Consider the following 22,870-nt stretch of genomic DNA (forward strand, 5'->3'; position numbering starts at 1 on the left):
TTGCTTTGGTTCCACAGAGGAGGGAGTGGACCACAAGTTTGGGCAAAGGCCTATCCAGGAGCTGGGACTTAGGGAGGAGAAACTGAGGCAAGTCAGATCCCAAAGGGTAAGGACTGGGCCCACAGGGGCTGACATTTCTTTTCTTCCCTCCCCCCTCACCCCTCCCCAACTTTATCTTCCCCCAAATCCCTCCCTCTCATCTTCACTGGTGGGAGAGAAAGATTTGCATGAAGTTGGTAAGAAAAGGGGCTGGGGCTAGAATGGGGAGGGACACAGTTTCGGGGTCTAGGAAAAGAGGGCCACCCTTCTCCCCAGCACCCATGGGGCTTACATAATGGATCTGCGGTGGGGGAAGCAGCCCCAGGCAGTGCCCCGAGCGGAATCCTGTCACCCGGTCCAGGAGGGGTTCCAAGGCCCGGGAAGGAAGAAGGGGGAGCGAGATGAGACAGTGCCTGTGGGAAGAGAGTCCCAGGGCCGCACGGGACAAAGCCAGGGACGCTCAGCATAGACCTCTGGGAGCTGAGCCTGTGTCCGGGAGGAAAAGCTGTCAGTCAAGGTTGTTTGGAGGTTTGGGAATCCAGACAGACCAGGATGGGAGGAGCTGTGAGTGCCCGTGGCCCAACCCTGGAGAAGGATGGGTTTCCAGCCCCACGGTACCTGTCCTTAGCTTTGCCCCCTTTCCATGTCCAACCTGTGACTGGTCAGACCTACCCGCCTTTCCTTTCAGCTTCACTCCTTCCCAGCCCAGCCAGCATCCTTTCTCCTCTGCTCCAAGGGTGGCAGGAGTGGGTACAGCCCAGTATCCCAGCCCATCAGAGCCATCCTGGTGTCCTTCTGGGCAGCCGACTCTGTCTCCCCTCCCAGCTCTCTGGCCAGAGAGCCCCTCAGTCCCCTCAGCTACGCCTCCTCTCAGCTGCGCTCAGAGGGACCAGAGCAGCCACTGGGGATCCAGGGCAGCCAGAGGTGGGCCACCTGTGAGAGGCTGGTGTGACCTGGGCTCCTGGGGGTGGGGCAGGGGGCGGAGCCCAGACTCCTGGCCAGGACAGCAGCCCTCTCCAGGGTGACCACCAGTTAACCCTTTCCAGCCAGGCTGCAGACCCATTCAAGCAAGGCTTTGCCACAAGGTCAAAGTTCTTCCTGATCGCCTGTGGGGTCTATCAGGAGTCCCCAGCCAGCAAAGGGGAGGCAGGAAGGGAGAGAGATGGGAAGGGGGCCCCTGAGCACATGACATCAGTCACCAAGATCCACCTGTCTTTCCGGTGCTCAGCATGAGCAGTGAGGGAAGCACAAGGCTCCTCTCTCTCTCTCTCTCTCTCTCTCTCTCTCCCCCCTTCTCTCTCTCTCCCTCATTTCCACTCATCCTCTACGCCCCACCTGGCCAAGCCCTCACACTTTCTTCCCTGGTCAAATGTGCTCTCCACCTTCAGCCCTCAAATAGAGACGCATGCGGGACGGGCCTCTGAGCATTGTGCTCGATGGGGTGCTTTACAGACCGTCTTTGACCCAAACTTACTCCTCAGGAGTAAGCACTGGGGAGGGCACCCCAAGGCATCCTCTCTGGCGCTAAGGCTATCAGGGAAGCAATTCATCAGGGGGGATTTGGAGGGTGCACGTCCTCCACCCCCCCCCCACCCCCAGAATATCCTCAAGCCAAAGGTTTGTGAGAAAGTGCACCTCAGAGACAATCTAGGTCTGAGAGTGGGTGGTGTTTGCACCTTTGGAGGGATTCCTGGGGCAGAACCAGGGTGTTGAGCAAGAGGTGGTCAATACTCATGGAAAGAAGAACCAGAGCAAAGAATAGTCCAGTGAAGCAGGAGGGATTGAAGTTAGACTGCAGGAGGCACTTCCTCACCAGAAAGATGAGCCCGAGGCGGGGCAGTCTTTCCAAAGAGGCCATGGGGAACGGGGGGTCTGGTCCAAGGTTAGAAACAGTGTAGCTTGGGGGTGGGAGTTGGGCTGGATGACCCTGTACATTTCTCCCAGGCTCAGGTAACCCTCTTTCAATTGGTAAGAGGCGGGGTGACTAGGACTCCTTTCAGTCCCTGCTGCCTGCCATGCGGGCCATCTCTCCCAGCCTTCTCTCGTTCTTCTGGGCCACCCTGACCTGGGCCCCCCACCCCCATGGTTTGCTAACCTGCACCCTGTGGGGTTTCCGTGGGCTCTGTGTCTCGATGGCCGCCATCCTGGAGTAAAGCAGTCCTTCCTTGGGTTCATGAGTCCTCTTGCTACAACATAAGCCCGTTTTCTTGTTTATCAAAGGAGGATGCAAACAGAAGCAAAGATGTGTGATGTGCTCCCCAAAACTGAGCCCGTGGCATCCCAGGACCTGTGCAGCCCCAAGTACAGCTCAGTGTCCTTCCTATCTGATGAGCCACACAACCATGCCCCCCCGCCCCCCCTCCCACACACACACAGAGCACCCATCCAGATGAAACCTTGGGGCCTCCTCTGGCCCCAGCCCACATCCTCTCAATGTCTGGAGCCTCCTCAGACCAAGAGGCTGTCCCACCTTGTGTCTGCCCCAAAGTTGGCCTTCTTGCTGTGTAACCCAGAGGAGCCGTTCAGCTGGGCTCCAGAGCAGAAGCTAGCCTGAGGGGAGGAGCAGGTAGAGCGCACCCCATCAGGCTGGCACTGACCGGACTGCAGGACACTGTCTAGGAATTGGGGCGTCTCCTTTCTGCAGACCTGAGGGGACATGCAAAATCACTCCACTCATTTCTTCCCGATTTGGTTCTTCAGAACCAAATTAAAACAATTGCTCTTACTCCTGACATCTCAAAAACGAACCCTCCTCCCAACGCCTCGCTCCTTCCATCATACCAGGCACCGTGCCTGCCCCTATCCCAGCCCCTCCCAGGAGGATGCAGGCCCTCCCTCTGTCCACATCCCACTTTGAGGGCCTCTCCGTGCAGCGGCAGAGGCAGGAGGGCCAAGGTCTTCAGGCTGAAGATCAAGGGCCAGATTCCCTCAGGCCCGAGGCTGAGAGCTCACACACCCAGTTTTCCTCAGAGGGCAGGGCAGTCAGTGCCAGGGCTGGGCCTCAGGGAACCAGCTGCCAATGCAAGAGCCTGCGGGAAGCACTGGGTGTGGGGAGGGAGGGGGCACTAGAGGGGGCTGAGGAGGGACCCAGCTGCACAGCTCCCCTGCCCCCCCCTGGGGACTGAGAAGGTCCCCAAGCCTCAGGACCTCCTCCAAAGGGGGGTACCTGCCTTCCTCACCGAGGCCTCTCAACCACGGTCCTGCTCCTGCCCGCACCCACCCTGCCTGCCACGTGGCCCCAGCAGGCCACCATTGACCCTGTCCTCCCAGAGGGGCGTGGAGTGGTCCTGTCCCAGGTGGCGGTTCCTGTCGTAGGCAGAGTCCCCCTCCTCTCTGAGACCTGAGGGAGGGCAGCAGGTGGGGCGGGTTACGGAGGAGCAACTGCTTGGGGTGCCCCGTGGGTCCTCGCCAGGTGCTCTCCTGAACAGCTGGTGTCTAGATGTGACTGTGCATCCTTGCGCCCTCCTCTGGGGTGGTGTGCGTGCTGGCTTGCCCGGGCCCCCGCACCTGGGATGCGGAAGAGGAAGAAGGCACCTGCCCAGGAGATGTGGGAGGCTGTCAGCATCCTAAACCCATGTGAGTGCAGCCCCCACATCGTGACTGTGTGGAGGGGGGCCTGACACAGCCAGGCACAGCGTCTGAGGACACATGTCTGTGCCCCCCCACCCCCACCCAACACTCACCATGGGCCAGGAATGGTGCTAACCTCACCAGAGTCCCTTGGGTGGCTACCCCTTCTCACCCCCATGTTGCAGACTGATGCTCAGAGACTCTAAGTAATGAACACAGTCACCAGGGCTGTGCTAGCTCGTCAGCACCAAGGAGGTTGGTTGAGGGCCACCCTGCTAGTCTGTGCTGTGCTGCGGGGTGGGGCGGGGCGACCTGAGGGCTCAGGCGGTGCTCGTCACCTTAAAATAAATCACAGTCTCTGCCCTCCACTGGACCCCAAACTCCCCCTTTGTCTGTCCCCACCCATCAGAAAGCAGCCCTTGGTGCTCACATCTCCCCCGGGGGTGGTGGGGAGGCGGATTCAGGCCAGGAGCTGGGTGTCCCCAGTGGTAGCATTTAGGAGGCGTGTGTCTCATTTTCCGGCTGTTCTGTGCAGGGCCCTGAGCCCAGCAGACCCTGCCATGTGCCAGAGTCCAGCTCTCCGTCTCCCCCCACCCATTGTCCCCCAGGCCCTTTGTTCCCTGGGCCAGCAATCCAGCCAGCTCCCCCTGCGGCCTCTGAACCCCAAAGCAGCCCGCTTCCCCATGTGTTAGTGCCTCATAGGCCCAGCCCCCTGATGGTTGCAGCCTGTGCCCGCCTGTGCCAGCCTGTGCCTGCTCTCCTGTACCGGGGCAGCTGGCCTGGGCCAGGCTTGGCTGGCTCGGGGCTCACAGGGCCAGCTCTGGGCCTGGCATAGCTCCACTCTGGCCTTGCTCCTGACAAAAAGGCCTCCTCCATCCTGAGCATTCTAGGACATGTCACAGGGCAGATGGCGTGAGGAGAGGAGGACTGGTCCGTGGAGCTCATGAGCACATCCTCGTGGCGCGGCTGGTCCGTAAAGGCAGTTTTGTTACTGTCTCCCAGGGCATGGCACAGTGCCTGGCACATGGCAATAAATGCTGGGAGGAGGTGGACACAGGGCAAGACTGGATGCCAACTGCCTCACCTTCAGGGAGCAATAAGCTCCAACCTTTGACCCAGACTCCACGTGTGTGTGTGAGTGTTCACACAGGCCTTGGCACACAGTGGGGCTCAGTGTACACCTGACAGGCTGATGGGCCCCTAGTGCTGCCACGCCTCTCTGGTGCCACCCAGGTGCTCCTCCCTCTCAGCCCCTGCCCAGCCCTCCCCGGTCTGTCCCTTAAGAGTGCCCAGGGCCCCTGAGCCCTTAGGTGACTGACAAAGGCCTGGGTCAAGCTGAGTTTTAGGAGGAGCAGTAGAATTGGATTATTCACAGAGCTTGATAATTACCTGTGGTGAGATCATTCTGATCGCTGTGGGTGGAGGTGAGTGATCCGGGATCAGGCCTCCTGTGGGCCGCAGGAGGACACGGCAGGGCTGGGTTCATGCCCCGTGCAGGCAGGGACTCACACAGACACATGCACGAACACATGGGCACACACACAAAGACCAGACATATCCAAACACAGACCCACAGAGACACAGGCATATACATAGGGACACAAAGACCAGACCTCACATATCCACAGGGACACATAGGCACGACACACAGACACATACCAACATCACACACATGCACACACGCACGTGCACGCACACGCAGAGCCACCCCGCTCTCTCCAGCACTGCGGGAGCAGCAGTGGCTCCTGTCCAGGGCCCCCAGCTCCCTGGTAGTCTGTCTCTGCTTGGCCCTGGCACACTCAGGGTAAGTGCCTTGAGTCCAAGCCAGCACCCTGCCCCTCACTGAGCTCCCAGACTGGCAGACAAAGGGCGGGAATGAGCAAGCAATGATGGAGCCCCTTCTCTGTGCCCGGCTCGGGATGTGCCACACTAGCGCTAAGGGGGTGTTTGCAAACGTTTTGGAACCATGGGATCCTTGGTTTAAAGCCGGCATGGGGAACATCCGGCTCTTGGGCAGATTAAGGCCCACAAAACCATTCGGTCTGGCCCTGCCAAGGCATTAGGGGTGAGTTAATTAAATGTTTGATCAAATACAGCAGGCTAATTTGTAAGTTGATAATTTTGTATAGCCCATGAATGATGTTAGAAATATCCAAATGGCCCTTGGCAGAAAAAGGTTCCCCACCCCTGGTTTAAAGGGAACCTTGTGGGGAAGTCCAGTAGATGAAGCAGAGCTGAGTGAGGCCGCTCTGGCTGGACCTGAGGAAGGTCTCAGCCCATCCTCTCTCTGGCCCCATTCCCGCTGTGACCCTGGCCCCAAAACTCCCCCGGCAGGCACTCCGGTACCTCACTGAACACCAGAACGGCTCTGCAAAGTAATCTCCACTTTGCAGGTGAGAAAACAGGCTCCACCGGGGGAATAACTTGTCCAAGCTCACAAAGCCCTTAGGAGATGAAGTCAGTGTCACCGAATCCTGTCCGCGGAGGCCAAACCTGGACACTTCACAGAGCCCCAGCGCCTCCCTGTTGGGAGAGCTCCCTGCTTTTGTGCAGCATCTGGGGTCATACTTCCTGGTTCCTGTGACCGAACCCCCTGTGACCCTAGAGACCCGAGTGTGTGTGGGAGAGAGAATGTGTGCGAGAGTGAGGTGTGAAGGTGAGTGTGAAACAGGGAATGTGTGTGAGAATATATGTGAGAGAGTGTGTATAAAAGTGTGTGAGAGCCTGGCCGGTCGCCCAGTTGGTTAGAGCATTGTCCTGATACGCCAAGGTTGCGGGTTTGATTCCCAGTCAGACCACATACAAGAATTAACCAAGGAATGCATAAATAAATGGAACAACAAATTGATGTTCCTCTCTCTCTCTCTCTCTCTCTAATCAATCAATAACTTTTTTTAAAAAGTGTAAGAGAGTGTGTGAGGGTGAAAGTGTGTGCACGTGAGTGTGTGTATGAGGGAGAAAGAGTGTGAGTTTGTGAGAGGATGTGCGAGTTGGGATTGTTCTGGGGAGCGCTGGAGCCTGGTTAGCCCAATCAGTTGTCTGTTGAGCTCCACCGTGTGAGTGTGAGTGTGAGTGTGATGTGCACAGGCTCCTGGAGGCACATAACACAGCTGTCCTCAAACAGCACCACACAAGTAAGAGCTATTACGTGCCAGGCATTTCGCCAGGCTCAGGTGAGACCTGAAGGAGACCTGGTCTCTCCCCTTGGGGAGCTCACAGCCTCCTGTGGAGGCAGACTCGTCTCCTCGGGCAGGGCCACGGCACAGTCAGGATGCGAGCTGAATTCTAACTGCGTGCTCGTGGGGCATGTTAGGGGCTTGGGTGAGCTTGAATGGGGCCATGTGGGATGCGGAGACATGCACCCGGCCTGGGAAGGGCATTTCAGAGGAGGAGAGTCACGTGATAATGGCACAGATATGGGGTGTTGGGGGAAGGTCATGGGGCCAGAAGTGCTGAATTTCTCAGTTCAAGTCTGGAACTGAACGTGGCCAGGACAGGGGGGGAGCGGGGGGGGGCAGGGAGGTAGTCGTGAGAGGTGGCCCCAAGGCCCTTCCTGACAAAGGCAAGTGGGCATGAGGCTGGAGTTGGGCGGAGAGGCTTAAGAGGGTTTGGGGACTCTCTTTCCAAGAACACAGCATGAAGTGAGACTGGGAGGTACGGAGCATGCTTTGGTTTTCAAACCCTGTGCTGACCCGGGGCCGAGTTAGAGCCACCTGCACCTGCCTTCTCCCTGGCCACCCCCGCCCAGGGGACAGCATCCAGGCCCTCAGTGCCCTGCACTCTGCCAGCTCCCAGCTCCCAGTCTCAGAGCTGGAAGGGACCGTAGAGAGCAGCGATTCTACAGATGAGGCACCGAGACCCAGGGGGACGGGTTTGCAGACACAGTGAGTGGAAGAGCCCCAAGCCAGGCCCCGCTTCTCCTCCCGCCCAAAGCCCCCCCACCCCTCCCCAACCCGCCTCTTAGGTGTCTGCGAGGGGGCAGGCAGGACAGAGACGCAGACTGGCTGCCTACTGGCTCCTGTGGCAGCTCTGACAGGGACCCAAATAACCGAAAGCACCCCCCTGCGATGCCACGCTCCCTCCAGAACCTGGAAAGCTGGCCCGGAGACGGGGAGTGGATGGAGAGGCTGTCCCTGTCCTCACTTCTAGGGATGCAGCCCCATCTGTCAGACTGGCAGAGGGGGCTCTGAGTTGTTCTCGGGGGCCCCCACCCTAGGGAACAGGTTGCCCTGAGCTCCCAAGATTTAGCCAAGACCCCGCTCATCTCCGTGCCAGAAGGAGGCTCCTGGGAGCTACACGAACGCTTTCAGCTCAGGCTTCTCTGGCCCACTCGCCCATGTGGTCGGGAGCACCGCTTAGCCGGCCATATGGCTCCACCCGCACAAGAGTGATGCCTTACCTGGGGGCCCGGGGAGAGGGAGGGTGATCAGTGAGACCCCTCCTCACTAGAAGCAAGGCTGGGTCTGAGAGATGGTGCATTGCCCCCGCCCAGGCAGCTATGGGGGGAGTGGGCCCCCATTACTAGAGAAAGATGTTACTAGTTCCCCAAGTCCAGGCCCGGGCCCTGTTCGCGTCAGGACCCACACCAAGAGCTATTACAGGAGAGCTGGCGGCTGGCCCTTGCCTCCTGACCCCAGTTGGTCACTGTTTCCCCTCCTGAGGTCCCTGCTGGCCGAGGGGGTAGAGGAGGACAGGGCAGTGACTGAGCCAGACTCCCAGGGGGCCGTAGGAGGCACTCAGCCATGAAAGAGCTCCTTGGTAATAGCCAAGCCCCTTCTTCTGGGCCCCGGGGGGACGAGCACTTGAGCAGTTCCGGCCTCGCCCAGGCAAGACCCAGACAGCCTGGAGCTGGGGGGGCGCTCAGTTCAGGGCCCCCTGCCCTCCTGCCTCCCTAGGTCCTGCTCAGCGTCCTGCCGCACTTTCCTCTCCTCTCCACCTCAGCCTGGACGCTGCCATGGGGACACGCTCCGGGAGGAAGTCACCGCTGCTGCTGCTGCTGCTGCGGGCTGTGGCCCTCGTCTCCTCTCCAGGTAAGAGGGCTGTGTGGTCCCTGAAGCCCAGCAGGGTGGTTCTAGGATTATGTCATTGCTATTATTGGGGTGATGACTACAGAAGTCACTGGCTCTGTAGTGCTGTGGCACTTAACGTTTCTGAGGCATTTCCTGGCTAGAATTTCCCCATTTATGGATCTTCCTTCCCTTTGAGGTTAGGAGATGGACTGAGTCTTTGCCACGTAGAGATGAAAGAAGCATGATCAGCCCTAACCGGTTTGGCTCAGTGGATAGAGCATCGGCCTGCGGACTGAAGGGTCCCGGGTTCTATTCCAGTCAAGGGCATGTACCTTGGTTGTGGGCACATCCCCAGTAGGAGGTGTGCAGGAGGCAGCTGATCGATGTTTCTCTCTCATCGATGTTTCTAACTCTCTATCTCTCTCCATTCCTCTCTGTAAAAAATCAATAAAATATATTTAAAAAGACAGAAGCATGATCAAAGAGGGTGAAAGGCTTGCCCTGGGTCACCCAGCCGGATTAAGGCACAACCAGACCCCACAGCATCAGCCCCCAGTGGAGGCCTCGAAAGGCTGCTCTGTTCAGTAGAGTAGCCAATAGCCACGGGACGAGCAAAATGAAGAGCAATTCAGTTTTAAAATTAGTTCCTCAGTGGTACTAGCCACATTTCAAGGGCTAATTGCCACACTGGACAACAGCACAGGTTACAGAACATTCCCGTGGCCAGAGGAAGTCCTACTGGGTGGTGCAGGGGGTGACATTTATTTTCTTCCCTCCCCTGGCAGACCATGTGGAGCAGGCTGTGGGGAGAGGGGAGGCAGAGCCCCGGGGGCCCAGGCAAAAGGCAAGAAAAACCCCAGCAAAGGCTCTCATGCCAGGGGTGCTGAGAAGTGGGGGAAGAGGAGGACGGGCTGATGGCAGGAGGAGGGGCGCGTGGAGAAGAGGGCAGTGTAGGCTGAGAGGCCAGGGTAGCTGGACTCTGGAGAGGGTGCCGGAGACCCAGCCCTTCTGATAGCTGGAGCGTGCTCAGGCCACCTGCTGCAACTCGAGGGGTTCGCTAGGCCCACCACTGGCCTCTCTGCCCTGACCCCCAGCCCGGATCACAGACGGTCCTTTCTCCTTAAGATCTCCATGGGAGGAAGAGTGCTCGTGCCCCGACCCCCAGCCCGGATCACAGGCGGTCCTTTCTCCTTAAGATCTCCATGGGAGAAAGAGTGCTCGTGCTCCCCATCCTCCTCTGTCCTCTTGGAGTCCCCGCCAGCTCAGGCTGCACCCACCCCTCCCTCAAGGCTGTAGCCACACATTCTAGGTTCTGTGTCACCAGGGAAGGACTCGGCTGGCATGCTTCCCACCGTCTGTGTGTCCCAGTGCCTCTCAGTCCTGCACCCGGGCCAGTGAGGCTGCTGGGAAACAGGAATGGCCCGAGGATGGGAGGAGTCTCCCAGCCCCAGCCCCAGGCCTAGCTGCCTAGGAGGGCCCTCCAGGTCCCCAGGAGCTGCTGGGTTGGGGAGCCCTGGCTGAGGGAGCAGGAGTCACCCACCCTGCAGAGAGCAGAGAGGGGCCTGGGCCGCACAGCATTGCGCCCTCAGGGAGAGCTCAGTGCTGGGACCCCATCACTGGAGGCAGGGGTATGGGCAGCCTCCGGGGTCCTTAGACCCAGAGATGCAGGGAAGGCCACAGGAGAGGGGACCCGGTCTGCCACGTGGCAGAGCTCCAGAGACTGGAGTGGAACATTCTGTGGCTTGTTCCCACCCTCCCAGGAAGGTGCCTGGGCTCCACCTCCTCGCTGCCCTGCCCGGGGCTGCACCTGGTGCAGGGAAAGGCCAGAGGACTCCCCTCCACACTCATGTCGCCCGCCCCTCCCCTGTGCTTGGGGAGCAGTGCTGCCAGGACAGGGAATCCTGCCTGTGTGTGTGTGTGCGCGCGATGTGGGTGCACATAAGGGAGTGCGAGCAGGTGAGAGGTGTGGGCACGTGCATCTGTAGACATAGGGGTGAGGGTGTGCACGCAGCTGAGTGCAAGGAGAAGGCTTTACCAGGACGAAGGCCAGTCTGAAAGCATCGGTGCCCCTGGGCCCACTCAGCCGCCCCCACCAGGGTTCCTGGAAGACAGAGTTACTGGAAGCTGCTGTTGAGCAAGATGGTTCCCAGCAGCCTGGCTGCCTCCGCCCCCCTCCCTCCCCTCCCAGCCCCTCTCTGCAGTCCCAGCTGGGGCAGGGGTCCCTCCCCTCCACCACCATCATTAACTTGGGATTAGGCTGGGCCCTAGCCGCCATCTCCAAGGCCTGGGGCGGCAGTGAAGGGTGGTGATGGGTGGTGGGGAGGGGGGTGAGGGATGCATTTCGGGAGCCCTGCCTCCATCCTCATTCTGAGAGCTGCTTCACAGCTGCCCTCGCTCCCCAGGGTCCCGGCTGGGCCTCAGCTGTAGCATAGGGACCAAGCCCCATCCCTGGAAGAGGCCTGACAGCTGGGTGCGTTGGGCGAGGAGGCACTAATTGGTTCGTGGAGACCCCACAGTCCCATGACCCCCCCACGGAGGGCCTGGAATCAGCTGCACGGAGGGTGGAGCAATTAGGGGTGGCCTGGCTCCTGGCTGACACCACGAAGGCGCATGAGCCTGGCCGCAGGAATCGGCACACGGAGCCGCTCCCCACCCCCGAGGAAAGGCAGGTTCGACTCGCTCCCCTCTGCGCCCGGGGCCCTGCCCTGGTGAGGTTGCACACTGGCCCTGAGGTGCCCGTTCGCTCAGCTAATTCAGGAGACCGAGGTGCAGACCTGCATGCGTAAGACTTGCCCCATGACCCGGCATAACGTTCCCTCTTCTGCGCCTCTCTTTCTTTTTTCTTTTTTGTGTTTTTTTTCCCCCTTTCCTTTTAGTTAATCATCACCCGGGGATATTTTTCCATTGATTTGTAGAGTGATGGAAGGGAGAGGGAGAGACACAGAGAGAGAAACATGGATGTGAAAGAGGCACATCGATGGGTTGCCTCCTGCAGGGGCCCGGGGCCTGGGATCCAGCCTGTAACCCAGGGGGTACGTGCCTTTGACCGAAATTGAACCCAGGACCCTCCGTCCTCGGGCCGACGCCCTACCCACTGAGCCAAACCAGCCAGGGCTGTGCCTCTCCTCCTTGAGCTGTCACACTGGGATTGAGTACAAATGCCCCCAAAGCAACGTGCACACCATCCACCCATCAGAAAGCCTCCCCTCCTCCCCCCGTCCTCCCCCACCCACACCTGGGTCCAGCGGACATCTGCTGAGCACACGCCTGTGCCAGGCTGAAGCCTCCCGCAGACCCTGGGAGGGGCGTGCACCTTCTTTCCATTGCACAGGTGGAGATGTTGGGCTCAGAAGGTTCTAGAACAGCTGGTAAGAAGCTCAAAACCAGGGCCCTTTCTCTCAGGACAACCTGTCCCAGGGACATAGATTCCCTCTTCCCCTTCTGACCAGTGACTTCCCACACATCCCCAAGGCCGACCTCACAGCCTGCAGACCAGCTACCCCGAGAGATCCCTGACAGCCCCTGGGCAGTGTCCCCTGCTTCCGCTCGAGGGCCCCCTGCATCTTGAATCTAACCTGTTGGCGTGGCTCTTGCCCCCATGCTGGCCCTTCCTGTCCACGTTCCTGGATTGCAGGCTCCTGGGGGGAACAGGGTCTGTGTCTTCCTCATGTTTGCAACACAATCTATAGCCCAGAGCCAGGTATACAGCAGGTGCTCAATACCCGTGCAGGATGGGTGATCGACTGAGCTAACTTGCCCTGATCGGGCCTGCCCACCCTATTTAAATTCAGCGTTTAATTACTTACAATTAAATAAAATTAAGAATTCAGTTCCTCGGTGGCACTAGCCACATGTTGAGGCTCCATGGTGGCTAGCGGTGCCGGACTGGACAGTGCAGAAAACAGAACCTCCCACCCTGCGAGAGTTCTACTGGGCGGCACCGCCCCAGAGGCCAGGCTGCAGCCCCCAGTCCCTGAGGCCTGTGTCCCATCCGCAGCTGGGAGCTCAGCCCGGGGATCCCCGGCCACCTTTGGCCCTGTCTTTGAAGACCAGCCACTCAGTCTGCTATTCCCAGAGGAGTCCACGGAGGAGAAGGTGACCTTGGCGTGCCGTGCCCGGGCCAGCCCTCCGGCCACCTACAGGTGAGACCCCACGGTGGTGAGCCCCCACGGTGGTGAGACCCATGGTGGTGAGACCCCACGGTGGTGAGACCCGTGGTGGTGAGACCCCACGGTGGTGAGACCCCACGGTGGTGAGACCCATGGTGGTGAGACCCCACGGTGGTGAGACCCCACGGTGGTGAGACCCCATGGTGGTGAGACCCCAAGGTGGTGAGACCCCACGGTGGTGAGACCCATGGTGGTGAGACCCCACGGTGGTGAGACCCCACGGTGGTGAGACCCATGGTGGTGAGACCCCACGGTGGTGAGACCCCACGGTGGTGAGACCCCACGGTGGTGAGACCCACGGTGGTGAGACCCCACGGTGGTGAGACCTCGGGAAGCTGTACGGGCAGGACTCAGGGGGCCCTCCTCCCGCTGCAGGTGGAAGATGAACGGCACCGAGATGAAGCTGGAGCCGGGCTCCCGCCACCAGCTGGTGGGCGGCAACCTGGTCATCATGAGCCCCACCAAGGCCCAGGACGCTGGCGTCTACCAGTGCCTGGCCTCCAACCCCGTGGGCACCGTGGTCAGCAGGGAGGCCGTCCTGCGCTTCGGCTGTGAGACCCAGACCCGTGGGGTGCCGGGACATTCTGGGGGAGGGGTAGGGACTGGGAGAAGTGTCCAGAAGAGGCAGGTGGCTGCCCCCCACAGAGGCTGAGCTGGGAGGGCCCGGCGGGCGGGAGGACGGTGCCTGAGCACGGCCTGGCCTTCACTCCAGTCCTGCAGGAATTCTCCAAGGAGGAGCGGGACCCCGTGAAAACCCACGAGGGCTGGGGAGTGATGCTGCCCTGTAACCCCCCTGCCCACTACCCAGGTGAGTCGGGCCCTGGCCCGCAGTTAGACGGAGGGCCCAGGAGGGCGCCAGCCGCTCAACAGAGGAGGGTGGGTGAAAGGTGGTGAGTGACGCCAGAAGCTCACCCTGGGCCCTCAGCCTTAAGTGACAGCTCCCTGATGGGCCCATCATTTTCTAGCCCTGCCTTCCCCTTCCGGCGGGAGGTCCCTGCGGGCCGTTCCCTGTCAGGTGCACTGCTCTCCCCAGGGGCAGGAATCAAGGGCAATCTTCCCTCTAGGTCTCCCCTCAGCCCAGCTCAGAGAACAGCTCTCAGGACACCCCCCAGCATGTCGGGGTCCCACCCAGAGTCGCCTGTTAGCCCAACACCCCCTGGTGTCCTCATACTCCCCACGTCCTAGGCCTGTCCTACCGCTGGCTCCTCAATGAGTTCCCCAACTTCATCCCGACGGACGGGCGGCACTTCGTGTCCCAGACCACGGGGAACCTGTACATCGCCCGGACCAACGCCTCCGACCTGGGCAACTACTCCTGCCTGGCCACCAGCCACATGGACTTCTCCACCAAGAGCGTCTTCAGCAAGTTTGCTCAGCTCAACCTGGCCGCTGAAGGTCAGGGTCGGCGGGCAGGCTGGGCGGAGAGAGCTGAGGGGCAGGGGAGGTGGAGAAAGGGGTTTTCCCTCAGAGGTTGTGAAGCAGCTCAAGGGCACAGGGTCTGGGGCCCAGACCACCGGGTCCTCCTGCTACAAGACCTCAGCCGCTCAGCCCAGGTCCCCAAGGGGAAAGGGAGTTAGGATGGAGTCAGCGCCGAGCTGGGCTGAGATCCTGGCACGGAAGCACCTGACCCGGACCTCTAGCATCCAACCTGCCAAACCCTCTCTCCCCAGATCCCAGGCTCTTCGCGCCCAGCATCAAGGCCCGCTTCCCAGCGGAGACGTACGCGCTGCTGGGACAGCAGGTCACCCTGGAGTGCTTTGCCTTCGGGAAGTGAGTGGCGGAGGAGGGCGGGTGGTCGGGACACGGGTGACCCCAGAGAGAAAGGGGGCAGGCAGGGGCAGCACTCAGTCATCTTGGCGCCTCTCTCAGGGTCTAGCAGGGTGCCAGGCCCACAGTTTGCAGTGACCACTCACCGAGCCCTAAACACCTGGCCTGCCTGGTTCAAATCCCAACTCCGCCACTTGCTGGCTGGGAGACCTTGGGAAAATGACTTAACCTCTCTGTGCCTCCGTTCCCTTATTTGTGCGTGGTGATCATAATAGCTCCTACCTCCTAGGGTCGTTATGAGGCGGCAGTGAGTTAATACACGTAAAGTGCTCAGAACAGAGCCTGGCGTTCAGTAAGGATTCTGGGGATGCTGACCGTTACCTTTTTAAAAACTGCGATAGGAATCATGCTCTCCCAGGAAGAGGGTTCCCTGGAATGGGCGACGCAAATTGTGGGTGTTCAATAAATAAATGTCTGTAGAATGAATATCTCCTGCATTTGAGGAAGCCCAGGCTGCCCCCTGCTTTGTGGAGAGTTATTGGGCTTCCAGATAATCCTTCTGTAAAGACTCACTGCTACCTCAGTCCATTTTAGTGCACAGATTACTAACAACTAGAGGCCCTGTGGAAAGTAGAGGCCAGGCCTGTTGGCGAGAGGGGGACAGGGCCCATAAAGACACAGGTCAAGGCCACTGTTGGCGAGGGCAGGCCCAGAAGAGGCACAGTGGTCAGCGCAGGTGGGGGCGTGAGGGCCAGTCAGCTTCCAGTATTGACCACACGGAAGACCACATTCACGGGTGTCACAACTGTTCAGGGGCGTGGAGGGAGGAGGAGGCCCCCTGGACCCCCATTCTTGCCCCTCCCCTGTGTGTGCTCCAAGCTCACCTGGGAGAGGCCCTTCCCTCCCTCGGTTCCTTCCCAGGCCCCCGGTGAATGCCCTCCTCCCCACCCCCATCTGCCCAGCATCTCAGGAGGACCTGAGGGTCCGGGTGTGGAGAGCTGCCCGCACAGGGGAGTCAGTGCACCCCCTCTGTCCTTGTCTCCCCGCCAGCCCTGTTCCCAGGATCAAGTGGCGCAAAGTGGATGGCTCCTTGTCCCCTCAGTGGGCCACGGCCGAGCCCACCCTGCAGATCCCCAGCGTCGGCTTCGAGGATGAGGGCACTTACGAGTGTGAGGCGGAGAACTCCAAGGGCCGAGACAGTGTCCAGGGCCGCATCATCGTGCAGGGTACGCGGACGCCTCTCCCCACCTTCACCCTGGCCTCCGGCTGAGGAAGTCCATCCAAAAGTCAGGGAGGAGCCTGGGAGGCCCCTTGCTTAAGCCTCTGGCTCCAGGACTGCCCTGGATGTGGGGACAGAAGAGGCTAGCGCCGTGGCCAGCTCAGCGCTGCAGCTGGTGTTACAGAAAGCACGCGGAAGGCGTTAGAAGGATTTAAGTTGCTAAGACAGCCAGTGGCACGGGCTGCATGTGCCAACTTGCTAGAGCCGCTTCTCACCACATCCCAGGGTGCTGATAGCTCCCTCTGCTGTCTGTCACAGGAACTGCAGTGCTGCAATCCCGGCCCATTCAATGAGCTAGAGGCTCCTCACTGCTCAACCCCAACCTCTCTCTCCCTTGCACCCACAGCCCAGCCCGAGTGGCTCAAGGTGATCTCGGATATGGAGGCTGACATCGGGTCCAGCCTGCGTTGGGGCTGCGCGGCCGCCGGCAAGCCCCGGCCCACAGTGCGCTGGCTGCGGAATGGGGAGCCTCTGGCCTCCCAGGTAAGGGACTTGGGGCTTCCTCCCACACCCCTAACTCCCCAACCTCACCCCCCACCTCTGGGTTAAAGGGTGTTTCTAGGTGCTTTTTTCCATCCCAGCGTCACTTGGCCACAGGCTGGTCAACTGGACAGACTCCTGACTGGAGTCCAGGCACAGCTCAGCCACAGAAACACTGTGTGGTCCTGGGTGGGTCACTTCGCCCCTCTGACCTCAGTGCTGATGTACAGGGAGGCCCAGCGAATCAAGCCCTGAATTCCAGGACTAACAACTAGAGGCACAGTGGTCAGCGCGGGGGGGGGGGGGGGTGCGTGAGGGCCAGTCAGCTTCCAGTATAGACCACATATGAGATGGGACTGGGCATGTGAGCCCCTCCTCCAGGGAGTGGGCCCCTCCATCCTGGGCCTCCAGTGGTCCCGACGCCCCTGCCCCACCCTGCGCCCGGCTCTTTTGCACAGACCCGAGTGGAGGTGCTGGCCGGGGACCTGCGGTTCTCCAAGCTGAGCCTGGAGGACTCAGGCATGTACCAGTGTGTGGCAGAGAACAAGCATGGCACCATCTACGCCAGCGCTGAGCTGGCCGTGCAAGGTAAAGGGCCCAGGGAGGCTGGGGACACCCCCGGGGGGCACAGGTGGGGCGCTAGGAGTCGACATGCAGCATTACTAAACACACAACACACCTGGCAGTTTCCCTTCGTTTTCCAACAGCTTCTGAGTAGAACTCAGGGATTTAAGAAAGGAGATAAGGTGGCTTGTCCTATGTCTGGCACAATTTAAATGTTTGTGTTGCAGTGAAAAAAAAAAAAAAAAAAGATGGCAAAAGTCATTGGAAACCAGATCAATTAGATTGCCTGGCCCCTTCAGCGCTGTGTCTCGGTTTACTAATTTATAAAATGTGGGCAGTAGTCCTGCCCTCACACAGCTGTTGTGGGATTCAATGAGATGACAGAAGTAAAGCGAAAGGGACCTGCCCAAAGCATAACAGGTGCGCAGTAACTGTTGGCAGCTGTTCATATCCTTATTGTGTGACTTGAGCTCATGAAACTTTAGTCTTCTCATCTGTAAAATGGGCACAGTGATGCTTACCTCATCAAGTTGTAGTGAGGCTTACGGAAGGCTCATTCATTCATTCATTCATTCTACTAATATTTATTCAGTACCTCCTCAGATAAGGTCTCTGCCTTCAAGTATCTTACAATCCAATAGAGAAAGAGGGCAAATAAACACAAAATCAAATCATTAAATAAGATAATTTCAGACAGCCCTTAAAAATACAGACTAAAAAAACAAAAAACAGACTAAAGAAAAGCCGGTAGTAAGGTAGGAGGAGGGGGGCCAGTGAGATGGAGTGGTCAAAGAAGACCTCTCTGAGGCAGTCGCTTTGAGGATGTGACCCAAGTGTTAAGAAGGAGCCAGCCATGTGAAGATCTGGGGGATTTCCAGTGCGAAGGTCCTGAGGCAGGAAAAAGGGTAGCATTTTCAAAGAACAAAAATGGCCCAGGTGATTGGAGCACACTGAATGAGGGGCAGAGTGGAGTGAGATGGGATTGGAGAGAGGGACTTAGTTCTGAATCCCTGTGAGAAGCTGGACTTCATTCTGAGTGCCTAATTCACATTTTTAAAAGGATATCCCTGGCTGCTGGGCGGGAAAGAATTGCAGAAAGAAAATACAGAAACAGGAAGACCGAGTAGGGGGCCTTTTCACAGTCCAGCAGGAGGTGTGGGGGCTTGTAGCAGCGCGGGGGCAGTGGGTGATCGGAAGGGGTGGATTCCGGGTGTATTTTGGAAGTGGTGCTAAGGGTCACTCATGGACTGACCACAAGGGTACATAGTGCTTAGCACATGGCCAGGAGACATCTTAGTCATGGGTCCTGTCATGACGCCCTGGATGACTGTGGGGTGCTCCCCTTTCCTTCCAGCACTGGCCCCCGACTTCAGGCTGAATCCCGTAAGGCGCCTGATCCCTGCAGCCCGCGGGGGAGAGGTCATGATCCCCTGCCAGCCCCGGGCAGCCCCGAAGGCCGTGGTGCTCTGGAGCAAAGGCACTGAGATCTTGGTCAACAGCAGCAGGTACCGCCTGCGCCCCTCCCCAAGCCACTCCTGCTCCCCCGCGTTCTCCTTGGAGCCGAGTCCCTTCCCCGGACCCTGTGTGTCCCTGGGTGGCCCCATTTGCTCTGTCCTGGCTGCAGAGTGACAGTAACTCCGGATGGCACCTTGATCATAAGAAACATCAGTCGGTCAGATGAAGGCAAATACACGTGCTTCGCGGAGAATTTCATGGGCAAAGCCAACAGCACGGGCATCCTGTCGGTGCGAGGTAAGGGTGTGGTGGCTGAGGCCGGTGGACTCAGCCACAGGGGGCACCACCCCCCCTCACCACCGTGCCCTGTAGTCCCTCCCACGCTCCTCCCAGCTTGGTCGTGAGACTACCCCGGGACCGGGTTCATTGGGGATCACCCTCCCGCCGCCATCCAGAATGTAGTCCCCCTCCCTCCCACACGCTGGTGGGGCTGCTGGGAGGTCCGGATACATTGGCCACGCTGCCCCTTCTCATTCCTGGGGCTTAGGACAGACCCCTCCCCTCATCCACCCAGGGGCCTTGTATTTCTTGGCAGATGCGACCAAGATCACTCTAGCCCCCTCCAGCGCCGACATCAACTTGGGCGACAACCTGACCCTGCAGTGCCATGCCTCCCACGACCCCACCATGGACCTCACCTTCATCTGGGCCTTGGACGACTTCCCCATCGACCCCGACAAGCCTGGGGGTCACTACCGGAGGGCCAGTGTGGTGAGGCCCGAGGCCGAGAACCCAGAGCCACTCCCTCCTTTTGGGTAGACAAGGGACCCAAGATGGCCTTGACCACCCACAGCCCTTCCCCACTCCCTCAGGAATGCCAGCCAGGGCAAACTCGTCCTCGGATTCATAACCATCCTCCCTGGAATGGCAGTTGCCTGGGTTCTCTGGAGCCCGTGTGCTTAGGCCAGTGGTCGGCCAACTCATTAGTCAACACAGACAAATATCAACAGTACAACGATTGAAATTTCTTTTGAGAGCCAAATTCTTTCAACTTAAACTTCTTCTAACGCCACTTCTTCAAAATAGACTCGCCCAGGCCGTGGTATTTTGTGGAAGAGCCACACTTAAAGGGCCAAAGAGCCGCAGTTTGCCGACCACTGGCTTAGGAGAGATGAGGACAGACCCGGAAGGCACTCGGCCACTCACTCCCACTGTGGTGATCCTGCCCCCAAGGCCCATGGCATCAGTAACTTGGGCCCTTGTTGACTGTCTGGTGTCACAGACTGTGTTTAGTCCCCAGTGGGACTAAGCGGGGAAAAGCTGATTCCTTCCACTGAACAGTTGGGACCGAGATACGGGGAGGGCCGGAGCTGCACCCCCTGACCTGCCCTCTCCCTGTCCCCTGTGTGCAGAAGGAGATGGTTGGAGACCTGACCATCCTGAATGCCCAGCTGCGCCATGGCGGGAAGTACACCTGCATGGCCCAGACGGTGGTGGACAGTGCATCCAAGGAGGCCACAGTCCTGGTCCGAGGTGACGGGGTTTCCCACTGCCACCCCCACCCCAACTCCCTCAGAGGCCAGCTGGGCTATTCTGATCTTCGCTCCCTAATTCCCCGCCTCTCCCCAAGCTGTGGGGAAGTGTTTCTGACAGAAGTTCGCTGAGCTGAACTTATCTGGCGGCTCCTTATAGATCCTCTAGAGATGAATAGAATATTCTTCCTCCAAAGCCAGTATCTTAGAAAGCATTCCTAAACACCTCCCAAGAGTGGAGAACTTTGCTGAGGCCAGAAGTTCTCCGTGCTGGGAAGTCAGTACACATCCCTCTGTGAGGGTCTCTGTGACCCTTCCAGCCTTGCACATGCCCCACCCACCACGCAAACCCCATTCCTCACTCTCCCACCAAGCCTGTGTTTGTGGCGCCCTCTGCTGCCTCCACTTGGTACTTCACCAGCCCAAACCAGCCCGGGGGAGGTTGGCTTCAATTGGAAGCTGCCCAATTCTGACCCACAATGCTCTGACCTCTGGTGCAGGTCCCCCGGGTCCCCCGGGAGGCATGGTGGTACGGGACATCAGCGACACCACTGTCCAGCTCAGCTGGAGCCGTGGCTTTGACAACCACAGCCCCATTGCCAAGTACACCCTGCAAGCTCGCACTCCGCCTGCAGGGAAGTGGAAGCAAGTTCGGACCAGTAAGTGCCCTGCACTGTCAGGATGGACAAGGCCTGGCTGTGTGCCAGCAGTGGGGGCAGGTGGCAGAGGGCTGGGGCTGAGCCTGGAGCTTCAAAGAGGGACAAGCTTGGGCCATCTGCCTGCAGAGAGCTCCCAGGCCAGTGGCATGGGGACAGCAGGAGCGTGGGGAGAGTTGGAGGAGGAGGCGCTGTGTGCACCCTGAGCACTGGCGGGAATGTTGCTGGGCAATGACTGACTGCATGCACGGCGGTACAGGGTGCCCACGACGCCAGCAGAGGCTCCAGGGTGGGCGGGGAGGACTCGTTTTCTGGTCGTTTCTGAAAGAGGTATTGAGTGCTTTGTATGTGCCAGGCCCCACCCGAGGGCTGGGCCCAAAAGGTGGGTCAGGCTCAGGCCCTGCCCGCCCCGTTCAGACCCCCGACTCCTCCGTGCCTTGCAGATCCCGCCAACATCGAGGGCAACGCGGAGACCGCCCAGGTGCTGGGCCTCACACCCTGGATGGACTATGAGTTCCGGGTCATAGCCAGCAACATCCTGGGCACTGGGGAGCCCAGTGGGCCCTCCAGCAAAATCCGGACCAAGGAAGCAGGTCAGCCACGGTGTCCCAAAGTGAAGTAGCTTCCGGCACAGGCACCACCCTCCTTCGAGGGAGCCCCGGCCAAGAGCAATTCGCAGAGTCCCAGCCCCGCTGAGCAGGCTTCAGACTCTAACGCAACACGAGACAATGCAGGCCAGGGCCGGGCCACTGTCTTGCACACGGCCCTCTGTACTGACCACGGCCTGGCCAAGGCCCTCGTTAAAACATTCACATGACAGCTCCATGTGAATCTACAATATCTCAAAACAGAAAGGGTTTTTTACTGAACAAAAAAAAAAAGTTTGGAGAAGGAAAGGGTCACACTGGCAGAGTCTGGACTTGAACCCAGGATGCTGGGGTGGTGGGCAGATGTCCTCCCTGGAAGTGCACGAGCTGCAGAAATCAGCTATGAGGAAGGTGTGTGTGTGCGAGTGTGTGAGCATGGGAGTGTGTGTGAACATGTGTGAGCATGTGTGAGTGTTTATGAGTGTATGACTGCGTGAGTGTGTGTGTGAGTGTGTGTGTGTGTGTGGTGCAGGGGCCTCGGGAAGCAGCCAGTGTCTCCCAGTCCTCCGATGGTTCCTTTGGGAGCAGGAGGAATGGCTGTCTGCCCACAGCCCTCCTGAAAGGCAGTGTCCGAACCTGAGTGGGGCAGGAGGGGGAGATAGCCTGGTCAGCATCTGCCGAGAGGCGCCTGCCCGCCCTCTGAGCCTGTCCCAGGCAGAGGCCCAGCGCGAGAGCCCGTCAGTGCACCAGCCCCAGGCAGGGTCCCAGGACTGGACATCTACCTCGGGAAGTGGGCAGGGAAAAGCCCGAGAAAGAGGCAGGACACTGCCTGGCCGTGAACAGAGTTTACGAAGGGAAGCCAACGCGGGCGTGGCCTTGGCAGCTGCAGGAGGAAGTGGATATTCTGTGCTGCCTGACAGCACCAGAGCTAGAGAGGGTACACGGGGGAGTAGGCGCAGGTCCTAACGAGGCACTCACAGGTGCAGATGCCGGAAATTACTCTCCCTGCTTGACCAGGTCAGGACAAGGGCCTGTTCCAGGAACCAGCAAGAAGCAGGAGTGCTGATGTATGCCAGAATAGGCACCATGCCGTCTCTATGAGGGTTTTGGAAGGACCCTTTGGCTTGAAGGACAGACAGTGGTCACGTCCTAGAGCAGAACCCTGGAGCCCCGGCCGGGCAGCAGGGAACCAGGCCCCAGCCTCCCCTTCTCCTGCCCACACAGGCCTGCCCCCTGGAGGGGTAGCGAGGGTCTGCCTTCTCCTGTCCCTTCCACATAGTTTCCTGGATGCCCCAGGCTGACTCTGGGCCCTTTCTGACCGGGACCCTCCTGAGTAAGGAATCCAGGAGCACGTGGCCTGGCTTCCGGCGGGGCCGGGTGTGGGTGGGCAGCAGTGTCCTCACTCTGGCGCCCCGCGAGTTCATGAGCACGGAGGCCGCTGGGATGCGGAGGAAAGATGAGAGGCTTCGGAATCAGGACTGAGTTCCCATTCTAGCTGTGCCATTTTGCTCTGTGACCCTAGGCGAGTTGCTTAACCGCACTGGCCCTTAGTCTTTCCGCGCTGAAAAGGGGGACACCCAGCTCGCAGGACCCAAGGAGTTTAAGTGCTCCTTGCAGGTGACAAGGCCCTAAGCTGTGGTCTTCAAACCAAGTGATAAGTCTAATTGCTGGATCATCAGCAGAAATATTTTGATCCTCAGCCAAGTTACCCCCTGTCAAGCTTCTGAGCTGATGAAATATATCCTTGTTTTAGTATCAGCCTA

The 22,870-nt window shown here is 59.2% G+C and overlaps 1 protein-coding gene across 1 annotated transcript in view; it reads left to right on the top strand.

Moving 5' to 3' along the window:
• The window catches only part of CNTN2 (contactin 2), a gene marked incomplete at its 5' end in the record, with an annotated part of 29,151 nt that overhangs the window by 717 nt on the left and 5,564 nt on the right, over nucleotides 1-22,870 (top strand). Inside the window, 15 exon segments of the mRNA XM_080647301.1 lie at nucleotides 8,505-8,639; nucleotides 12,616-12,760; nucleotides 13,163-13,338; nucleotides 13,500-13,595; nucleotides 13,973-14,182; nucleotides 14,458-14,557; nucleotides 15,605-15,780; nucleotides 16,180-16,316; nucleotides 16,772-16,901; nucleotides 18,232-18,382; nucleotides 18,502-18,629; nucleotides 18,928-19,103; nucleotides 19,745-19,865; nucleotides 20,365-20,523; nucleotides 20,964-21,113. Coding sequence (XP_080503427.1) covers nucleotides 8,505-8,639; nucleotides 12,616-12,760; nucleotides 13,163-13,338; nucleotides 13,500-13,595; nucleotides 13,973-14,182; nucleotides 14,458-14,557; nucleotides 15,605-15,780; nucleotides 16,180-16,316; nucleotides 16,772-16,901; nucleotides 18,232-18,382; nucleotides 18,502-18,629; nucleotides 18,928-19,103; nucleotides 19,745-19,865; nucleotides 20,365-20,523; nucleotides 20,964-21,113 — 2,190 coding nt within the window.

This window comes from Plecotus auritus (genome assembly GCF_963455305.1).
Source record: "Plecotus auritus genome assembly, chromosome: 12".
NCBI classification, from domain to species: Eukaryota; Metazoa; Chordata; class Mammalia; order Chiroptera; family Vespertilionidae; genus Plecotus; species Plecotus auritus.